Here is an 11,317-nt window from a genome sequence, read left to right as displayed (position 1 = left end):
GGGTATTAAAAAAAAAAAAAATAAAATAAAAAGCAAGCCACCAAGCAAGCCTCTACAACAGCACCATCTTTGGCAAACGTAACTGCTTCGACAAACCACCGTAAGCTACTACGTTTCCAAAACAGCTTTCAGAAAGCAGTTTTGCACAGCAATTCAAGCACTGCTCGCCCACAGCACTGAACGCTTGAATTAATAAAACCTACACCTACCCTCTAAATAAAGAGTCATTTTAGTAACAGCAGCAGAATGAATGGAAAGTGGGCAGGAAAACGCAAACAGCAGCAGAAAATAAACCGTGACTGTTTTCGACTGAAATACATGTATAATGTATTCGTGGCTGATAAAAACATTCCTGATTTGATTTGTAAGTTAGTATATTTAATTGAAAAATATTAAAAATGCATTTCTATCCTGCATATGTGCCTCTGGCCTCTTTTTCCAACTGAAAAGCATGCTATCAATAACATTAACCATTGCTGATTCACAGCACAGAGACCCGTTCTGGAATGCTCCCTAGCAACAAAATACATGCAGCCCTTTGCAGAAACATTCGATTTTGCCAGAACCTACAACAAACAGCTATCACCTGTCTCCAACATCATCTCCCATACCAAGCAGCAACACCAGCAAGACAGCAAAGCCCTCCTCCCTGTTCAGTCACCGCCAGCAATCCAATTACCTGAACACTATTCCTGTCCACCTTTTTTATTTAAGGACAGTCTCATCCAACTTGCCTAGTTTCCAGCAAAAAGGAAGGCAGAGGCTTTTACATACACACCTTTGCATACTGGAAGCAATATTTAAGTGACCGCTATGTACCAAAAGCCTAATAGACATAATTGCATGCTGAAGAAGCAGGAAGCTCCTGCATATTAGCACACAGGGCAGAGCAGGCAGCACAGGGACACGTTCTGCCAGACGACTGTGCAAAGCGTGCTCTGAGGAATGCTAAGGCAACGTACTCACTGACTGAATGCAGTAAGGGAATCAGTTGGAATATGACCAAGAATTGCAACAAGCAATATAAACGGGACAGACCATTAGAAAGCTCCAGTCCTAAGGAGACTAAGTTGATACAGGGAGGTTATCCCAAAGAATGGAAAAGGAAGACAGGTGAGCAATAAGCACACAGCAAAGAAAAACGGTAAGTTTTACTTCTGCATGCAGACTAAGCATGTCTACTAGTGGTACCGCACCAATAACAACAGCTCTGTCACCCCAGCCTAAGCCCTCTGGACCCGACAGCCCCAGCTGCAGCACCCAGGAGACAAACTGAGCTAGCTGCAGCAGCTTCAGCTGCTCTCTGCCCAAGGGCATGAGAAACACAGGCTCAGCCAGGAGAGCGTGAAAGAAAAAGGAATTCTATCTACACAGAACATCCCAGTGACATCCAAAACAGCTGTAGTTGCATACATAGACCTGTAAACATTCCAATTGCTCTTTAATCCCCAGAAAAATACTGTCAGTAACATTTTATATCTATAAAACACAAGTATTTCTGACAGCAGTTACAAGAAAATACTTGTAATTTGTAAGCAAATACTTTCTCAAACTACACCAATGTTTCACAATTTTTTTTTTTTTTTTTAGTATTGTCAGAGACATCTGATAAGTTTATGCAATCTTTTTTTTCCCCAGCAGCTTAAAGTTTGTCACTTGTAAACAAATTCAATTAAGGGTAGTCTGAGGCATTATGTTCCTATACTTCTAGGAAAATCAGTACAGAGACAACACACCACCAACACTCTCCCTGACAGAGAATGAAGTGCAAGCTGGGGCAATGACTGACAGCAAGCAGGCAACCACCACACATGCTGGCCAGCTCAACTCACCTTTTGCTCACAGAGAACGCAGGCACATGCTGGGCACAGCACGTGGCACAACAGATGTTAGAACATCTGAAGGAATGGGAAGGATACAGAACATAAAAATCCCTTACTAGCAATGTTGAACATAAATTGTTTTAAGATCTGTAGTAAGCTACTGAGCAGACTGAGCAACAGACATGAAGCTGTTACTTGCAGTGTACAACCAAAGCTCACTTTTCTTTTTGAAGGTCTTTCAGAGCAGTACATTGCTTTCCTGAAGTTTGGGATGCAACAAAATGACAACTACTGTGGTGGCTTGTTTTCTTTCCTCAGTGTTCAGCATTCCTTTTTTTCTTCTTCCATTTCCCATCCAGAGAACAAGACACCATAGTTGTTTTTATTGGTTTTATCATTTACATGTTCAAGACTGTAGCACATATGATTGCATTGGAATATCTACGCGTTAGCTGAGACTTGGGGCCAACTATTTACCCAGCAGTGTGAAAAATTATATGGTTAAACATTGGTCAAGAACATCATTCTTGTGTAAAATCTGCAACCTCTGAAATTCATTCTTCTTATAATAAAACAATGAACATCGCTGGACTTTTGATAACCTTGTCTAAGTTTGCCTCACTCAGTTCATCCAAGATAATGCAGCGATAGTTCTCCCTCTTCTAGTTTCTGCTATCTAAGGACAGTAACTGAATTGTACTAACTGAAACAGCAATACAAGAGCAAGGTCATTAAAAAGCAAACAAAAAGCCCAATACTTAACGGTCACAACAAGTTATGAACTGACACAGAAAAGAAACTGAACTGATACTGTCTTTAGTTCTACCACTCACCACATTCATTTTCCTAAAGAACTATTTCAACAGCTATCAGATCATAGTCTGGATACTGTACCCTAGTAATGGACCCAACTACCAAATTATTGTCACTAACATCATTAAACAATCATATGGTAGGCTTAAGTGATGTAAGACTGGATATTAAATTTTTATGTACGAATACACATTATTTATTGCATGTATTTATTAACTTATTAATAAATGTTAGATATTTTATAATTTATATATATTATGTATATGTATGCATGTAAGTATATGCATTTATGCTGAATTCTGGGACATTCTCAACTCTGCTATCTTCACTGTTGAGATAAACTCTCTACAATGAAATAAACTCTCTACAACCAAGCTAATGCTCAACACCCTGTTACATATTTGGGCAGCAGCATTCTGATAAGATGCGGTAAAATTGTCTGCAATACATAACAGGTGCCAAAGTGAATGATACACTTATCTTAAAACTAAATTTGCTCATTCATTCACGTTAAGACTGAAAACTGATCAGGCCGTAACCCATAAAGTTGGATGCTGTGCTCAGATTAAACAACATGCTTTCAAATCATTAACTTTTAAAATAAACATTAATTTTCATCAGTCTTTCATATAAACACAATTTTAGATATCTAATTAATTTGATAAAGCTTCTATCAAATTCCTACTGCAATAAATTCCTTAACTCCCAATTTACATCACCCTTAGTCTTAAAAATAAAAAATAAAAAAATAATCACACCATGAATTAAAGCAATCTGAGAAAAGATTTATGACAAGTAAGTAGTTCCAGCTTGTTATTTTTCTTCAAGTCTTAATTGTGAAATTTCTTCTTCTTCCGATTCTTCTTCCCTGCTGCATAAGCTGCTTTTTCACTCATGATCTCCTGATACTTCCTTTTATTATATCTGAACAAAATAGACAATTTACTTTTAAGCATGGGAAATCAAAGTTCAGGAAAAGATAATACGGACACTTATGCATAGATCAGAGGATATTGACACTTGGATTACAGATAAATGCAGGTGAATTTGTTTTGGAAATAATTTGATTGAAAATTCAATAACTCTGGTATAATCACTGGGTTTTTCATGGCATATATAAATCACATTTTGGACAGTATGCAAAAATGCTGCTACAGTTCACAATGGGAAGATTCATCAATTTTGACAATGCAATGGAGAACAAAACCCTTTCTCTCAGTGAACTTACTATCAACATTATTCAAGACTGGAGACTGAGGTGAGACTAACATAGAATAGGATGTATGTATTGTATATGAGCAGCTAGCTCCTCTAATATAAGGGGTTTTTATGTACCTATCATAATGGATCATTGTACACTTAGCAGTGCTAACACTTGATTGCAAGAGTAAACTCAAAAATATTTGCACTAGCACTAAAATAGCTAGTGAAAGCCTTAACTAGCCATAACAGAAATTAATTGATCAAATTTCAGACTCTGTTCCTAATAAATGAATCAGGTCAGGCCACAAAACTAGAGTTAAGAAGTAGCTATACTAACTTGCATTAAAAATGAAACTACAAGCCCATTAATGGCAACCTTATTAGTCCAAATCACGTATTATTTCCAAGTAAATTGTCATTATGGTGAAAATGAGAAATGCACGTTAGCATCATGTAATGACCAATATGCAAATGGCCCAACTAAGGGATCGCTTAAAAAAATCGGGAGGTTAGGCAGGCATGAATTCATCCAATCACATTGTGTAATTTTGATTCCTCTGACAGCTGGCAGACTGACATGCTCATGAAATGAAATCCCACCAACAACTCCTACAGAATTATAGCCAGAACTTTTCTACAATTTACACCAAGGAAAATTAATCAGTCTTTAAATAAACAACAAAAATGTTGATGAAAATGCATAAAGCACTGGTTCAGGTTTCTGGCACATGCCCGCACGACATTTAGTTAATAAGTAAACCAGAACAAGTCTGAGTGTTTTCTTTCCAATGCTTACTCTTAAAATAGAGTGACTGTCAATAGTGATGACATCTGAGTTGGATCAAACTCTTTTATAATGACAAAAAAATACGCTGTCACAGCCTATTTATCTCCTGTCCCTTACATCTTCTCAATTGCAGTGCTGAAACAGACTAAAAATTTTTATTTGAACTTGAAAAGCATTTAAACTGATTAGAAATGATAGGAGAATTATATAGTTAAAAATACACCTCTCTTATATATGGTATTAGAATTACAAAACTAATTTTAAATACCTTCTCAACTCAGAATCTGCAAGCAGCTCTTCAACAATTGTTTTCTTCCTCTGTTTCTTAGGAATTCGACTATGGTAAAAGTCTATGGGAGAATCAAGCACAGTTCCAACCTAGGAATAAAAATTATAAGCATTCTTACTGTAAAAGCAACATGTGGATTTTTTTTTAATCTTCAGTTACAATTCTAAAGACACTTATTTAAAAAAAAGCACAAAATATCAGAAAACAAAAGCAATGCTTTGCATGCAAAATCACTTTTTGTCTCATATTTACTGCACACAGGAGAGTCTGAGCTTTAGAACTGCACAGTTTTCAACATTAGACTACTGCATCAATTCTTATGTTCACTAAAAAAATTCAGTTCTTAACTTTCAAAACATTGTCCCAAGGAGGAAACTCCACAAGCGATGGTTTTCTAGTAGTTACAATGCTAGACTCTCAATAACCCAGGTCTAATAAGGACTTCTGGCTGTAGAGCCTCCCATTTCTCCCAATTTGCACGTTAGCAAGTTCTGATGTAATTTTAATGTCCATAAACTTATACATGCAATAAAATTCATCCTTTAACAAGAAAGAAAGATGCAATCAATTGTGTCAAGCATAGTAACTATTCAAACAGAAGTACATACAACCAAATCTACTTCTACAGGTTCTGTGGTAATTTTATTTTCTTTCTCCTTGCATGTTTTCTTTGCAAAGTGTTTCAAAGATGAAAGCGACAGTAGCAAAAATTCTAGCTGATCACAAAGCTAGTCATCTCCATTCAAACTGTATTAACTAAGAAGAAAATAAATGCTAATTATCTATGCACTTGTTAAAAAAGCTAATACTTCAAAAAACAATCCAGTCACTGAAGGTTCAAAATAGGAATTAAGCCACACGTTTGTTCAGGCCTGTGAGACCAGACAAAATAAAAAATAGCATATACACCTACACAGTAGAGTTAGGCAGCTGTAAACTGCAGTGAAGTACTCAATATACTTAATAATTTAGCTAAGGAAATTAAATCAACAAAAACAGAGACTATCTAGAAAGCAGGTTGAGAGTAACAGTTCAAAATGGCAGAAAGTAGCACAATGCCTTCTGCTTTTTCCTTACCTGGAAGTATTTGGGCAGACCATCTCTATCATTCTTCTTATAAAAATGTTTGGGGTCCAAAGAAGCTCTCATCTTCAACACCTTAAGATCATTTTTTAGTTCACTTGTGATTTCTGGGGCTTTCATACCAAACCAGCCATCACCTGTTGTCTTTTCTCGCTCTGCCTACCAAGAAAAACAAAGTTGCGTTCCGTTACGAGGACAAGATACAATTGGGATCTCCCCCACTTCTACCTCCAAAGGATTGATAAAGCACTTAAAACTTAACTGTGTACCTTCAAAAATATTTTATGACCCTTTTCACAAGGTCATCAGCACTGTGTTAACCACATATTTGTATAATATGAGCATATATTATACTGCCTTTCACTGCTCTGATTACTAAAAGGCTGAAAGGATGGCCACAAACAGCCCAGCTCAAGCAATAAACCAGACTGTAGTTCATCACTCCATTTCCTGCAAGCCCTGTATGCACAGTCTGAGTGTGGGGCTTTCCATTGAACATCTTCTCTTGTCATCTGAGGCATTATAGCTCTTCACTTACTCTGCGCTGCTTCTTCAGCTGCTGAAGCGATTCCCTGAGGGGTGGGACACATTCCTTTCTTTCAAAATCCGGAGTTATTATACTCTTCTGCAAGAGCTGCAAGAGTTATTTTTTAAACATCAGTCAGAGATATCAGTTTTACCATTCACCTGCATTTACAGAGCCTACCAAGCGAATGATGCAGAATCTACATAATCATTGTAACAAAATACTTCAGTTCAAACTCATTCCTTAGTCTCCACCAAAAGAAGCACTGACCCTCCAAACATATAGGCAGTAACAGCCAATTCTGGAAGAAGCAAGACAGCAAACGCTCCAGAATAAAGAAGGTTATTGTCGATAAGTCTAAGAAAACACTCCCATGAAAACAATGGACTTTCTTTATCTCAAAGGGTATTCTGAAATAAAACTACTATCTCATACTAGGTATGGTACAAACCTGTATTTGCTGAAATTTCTTCTTGCTATGAACTACAGATCTCATTAGCAGACCTTCAGTTTGTACCACTAGGCAAAATGGATGCACAATCAACTTCTTTTTATTTTACAAGGCAACACTCATATACAAGCTGGTTTTCTGTTTCTGAAGTGTCATATGTATTTGAACTCTAATCACTGAAACCAATTGTAAACACAGAAAAAGTAGAAGTTCTCAGCAAAACAGAAAATAAGATACTTCTTTAAAATAACAGCTCTGTATTACTACAGTTGTAGGCGATTACAAAATTGTAAACACATTACCTGGTCCTTCTTTTTCTCCTTCGGTTGCTTAATTACACTTGAACTAGGTTTTTGTTTTTTTCCATCAAAGCTAATATATAAACCTCCAAGCTTCCTGATATTCAAACCAGGGTCTATGCTGCTGGAAAGATGCAAACTAAAAAGGGAAACAGTAAATGATTAGAATACTGTATCAAAACTCATAATGCTCTGTGAGAGGAATATACAGAAAAAAATATTTTTCATCTTCTTCCAACTTACATTCAGCTCTGCAGAGACTTTTACCCTCAATATCTAGAAGAAATACATCACTAAGCTGTGACAAGTTCACTGGTGCTGTTATACGGGGTGAGGACTGGATAAAGAGCAACTCCTGTGGGTTCACTTCCACAGATCCTTCATATTTACTCCAATGCTCTATTCTATCTTAGATATTTCTATCCTCTGTAAAATTTAGTTCTTAGTTTGCTTAACCATGCCAAAATAACTTATAATCAACATCCTTCTTCTACGCATTTAAAAGCTTGATAGCTAAAGAGGAGGGGGAAAAAAAAGCCCCAAATTATTTTCAGCTCTTAATGAAAAATATGAAGGTACCAGAATTCATCAGAGAAACATTGTCTGGAATGACAAGTAATTGTACAACAGTGCTAGGAACTAAGCTATTAAACAATATATGATGGTTGACTCAGAAAGAGCCTTCAAATAACAAGAATGCACAACACCTGTCAAGTACTATGGAAAAATATGATGATATTTGAACAGGTGTATCAGATACTTATCATAGCTGGAATGCTTAGATAGATAAACTTTCTTTTAAACTATGAACCAGTCATCTTTGATACCTTTATACAGAATACCTGGCTAATTATTTGTAGGATTTCTAGCCTATCTAAAGGGAACTTGAAAGAGCAAGGCTTACTTATCAGACCTAAGCAGAGTATTTAAACATCTGAAGCATACAAAGGGGTTTTAGCAGGGATCTGGACTAGGTAAGCTCACTAGGTTCCATCTAACCTACATTATTCTATAATTGTATGCTGGGCTGGTTTCACTTGAAGTGTTACGTATCACAATTTATCTTAATCTTATCTTCCTTAAGCCATATTTTAAAAACAAGAATTGAAAACATAAGAGCAACTTTTCAGGATTAAAAAGAATGATCAAACTAAGCAATGTGTAAGTCATTTGCTAGATTTCTATTATTTACATTTGAACTAAAAATAATACAAAAACAAAAGATTAGCAAGAAAACTGTGACCTGATTAAGCAATTAAGTCAGCCTGATCAGTTTATACCAGTTTCACATTTCATTTTTAAGCTAAATGCATACAAGGCCTCAAGATGCCTAAATATTTCAGATATTTCTGTTCAGCTACATATAAAACTGAAAAAAATAAGTGAATTACAATTCTACTTGATAATCAGAACAACTTGATTTTCCACATCTGTGCCAATACTACTCCCTTTTACTCTGTGCCATTCAGTGTGTAATATCCATATCTGATGCATATATCTAATGCAATGCACGTTTTCTTAGTTATTCCCGGAAAGATACTTACACATCAATTTTATTTTTCAGCAAGTCATCACCTTCATCTTTCTCATCTTCATCTATTAATTCCTCTTCAGCCTCCTCTAGATCTGAGGATTCTTCAACTTTTTCACTCCCTTCATGCTTACTTCCAACATCACTACCTTGCTCTACCTGATCTAGGTAATACTTCTGGCTGGAACCCATTCCAGGCTCAGTATCAATTACAAAAAGCCCTTCAACGTGCAGTGAATTCTTTTCTAAAGATTTGTTCACGGAAGGAGTCTTCTCTTCTGCCTCTGTGTCACTCAGATTCTCTTCTGTTGCATCACAGTTCTCAGATTCACCACTTCCATCTTTGCTCAGTAACAATGCAAATGAATCGTTTTCATCAGTGGATCTTTCGCTGCTCTGGGATACAAATTCAGCACATTCTCTTGCTTGGTCTTTACTGCTGTCTACACTGATTCCAACCATTCTACAGCTACTAACTATGCTATCAGTCATTTGTGCAACAGACACATCCTTCCCTGAGCTGCTTGCTGCACTAGACTGTTCACCCTTTCTTAATTCACAGGCATGGGTGGAAGGTCTCTGATCAGCTGCCTCAGTATCTACTCTTCTGCTTCCTGGAACTGTTTCATTTTCATTTGGTGTTATTTCCCCTGGGGATTCTAAAAACAGTTTGGGATTCATGCAGTCCACCAAACAAACATCCATATTCTTTAATGTCACCTTTCCTGGTACTTTACTGTGCTCCTCCTGTATCTGGCCACTTTCTTCCTCTGAATCATCTACCCCAACAACCTGAGTATCTGTTAATGCTTTTTTTACTGGTGATTCAGTAGTACTTTTTTCTTCCATTTTTTTAGGACTACTGGCTGCCATATCATTCAAAAAGTTCTGTTCCACATCTTCACTTGGGACTATATTAGCAGATTTGGGAGAACATTCGCTCTTAGGTGGACCAGATTCTTTATTACACTCAGTGACAAAGGAAGCAATTTCTACGTTAAATTCTGCAGCAGGGTCAGAAATTAGATTTGACTCAGATTTAATTGTGTCCTCAATTACATTCTCAGGTTTTGAAACAATTTTGTTTACTTTCTCAGCATGTTGAGTATTTTCTGCTTGCAGTTTCATTCGCATGCTCCTAGTAGTTCGTTTGGCAGTAATGGATGGCTCCATATGAAAACAGCATGACTCTGCATCAGAGATATCTTCACTCTGGGCTTCACAAACTAGATCTGATTGCAACTTCTTCCTGCTTTGTCTGTTTCTTGTAGTTTTGGTAACATTAGGCATCCGGACATCAGAAACAGCAGAGGAGCAAGACTCAGCTTCAGAGACATCATCTTCATCCACAGTTCTGCTTAACTCATTTAGAGAAGCAGTCCTGTTATGTCTTTTTTGGAAGGAGAAGCTGGTTGATAAGGAACTACAATTTGTCGCCTTCTCGTTACTCTTATAAACAGAGGGGTCTGAAGACCAGACAAGGCAGAGCAGTTTGATTCTGCCTCTGACACATCTCCATCAGCCTGTGGATCGGCAGATGATTGTGCTGAATGAACAGCTGTATTCTCATTTCTACTAATCTGCATCTTGGTGCTATCACTGACATCTGGTTTTGTTCCTGCATGGTCCACCTCTTCCAGCTGAGATTCCCGAATTACATCAGGTTTACAAATTGCTTTACTCCTTGTGGACATCCTCGTAGATACCGAAGTACCAATTTCAGCAGATACTGTCTAAAAGAAAACAAAATGTGGTATTAAAGGATAAGATAATCCCACAAAAGACATACTGCGCTAATCACTGACAATCCCTCTTACACAAACCTTATCCTGCTGATACCGTGCCGTAGATCTCCAAGGAGCCCCATGTATGTGGAAGAAGCATTACTATATCATCCCTTTCCTATTTGTTTATTGTCTCTTGATCAAAATCATAGAATAAAGAAAACCATAACATCAAGAAACATAAAATCGGTTCTTTGCCTCAATCCATAAGTTCTGGCAAGCTGTCACGGGAAGGAAGTCCAGAGATGACATTCTGAAACGTGCACACATTGCTCAACTATACAGCATGTCACCCCAGCCACAGGCAGGGCACAGCCTTAAAGCTCGTGCCTGTGCCAGTAGTTACACGGATGGATGGCCTGCACTGCAATTGCACTGCCTGCTCCTCTAGTGCGTGGAAGCAACCCTTCCGCAAAGCGAATCAATATAGTGGAAACGCTTCCCCTGTTGCAGAAAAAGCATTCTCGGATTGAAAAGTATTTCCTAACAGAATAAAGCCGGATCGACATAAAACCCGCCGCCTGGACGCTCCACGTTTGCACGACCAGCTACACACCTTGTGAAAAGGCCCCAGAACGGCGCTAACGTAACGCCGTACAACGGAAGGCACAAAACCAGCCAACCCGAGGCCGGCTCTCACCTCCAACCCGATCGCCACGCGGCCGCTCGGCGCACGAGGACCCCGCAGCCCTGTACCGGGCCCCGTTCCGGCCCCGCGTGCGCGCCGC

General features: G+C 38.0%; 1 protein-coding gene across 1 annotated transcript in view; it reads right to left on the bottom strand.

The window, feature by feature from the left end:
• Positions 1-2,199: 2,199 nt before the first annotated feature.
• The window catches only part of DNTTIP2 (deoxynucleotidyltransferase terminal interacting protein 2), a 43,371-nt gene continuing 34,253 nt past the window's right edge, over positions 2,200-11,317 (bottom strand). Inside the window, 8 exon segments of the mRNA XM_003208715.4 lie at positions 2,200-3,560; positions 4,895-5,004; positions 5,993-6,157; positions 6,537-6,632; positions 7,278-7,413; positions 8,819-10,205; positions 10,208-10,538; positions 11,230-11,309. Of these exon segments, the coding sequence (XP_003208763.4) occupies positions 3,467-3,560; positions 4,895-5,004; positions 5,993-6,157; positions 6,537-6,632; positions 7,278-7,413; positions 8,819-10,205; positions 10,208-10,538; positions 11,230-11,309 (2,399 nt within the window). The 3' untranslated portion in view covers positions 2,200-3,466.

The sequence above is a fragment of the Meleagris gallopavo genome, chromosome 10, assembly GCF_000146605.3.
Source record: "Meleagris gallopavo isolate NT-WF06-2002-E0010 breed Aviagen turkey brand Nicholas breeding stock chromosome 10, Turkey_5.1, whole genome shotgun sequence".
Classification (NCBI taxonomy): Eukaryota; Metazoa; Chordata; class Aves; order Galliformes; family Phasianidae; genus Meleagris; species Meleagris gallopavo.
The sequence above is the reverse complement of the archived record's forward strand: the minus strand, read 5'-3'. Positions and strand labels throughout refer to the sequence as shown.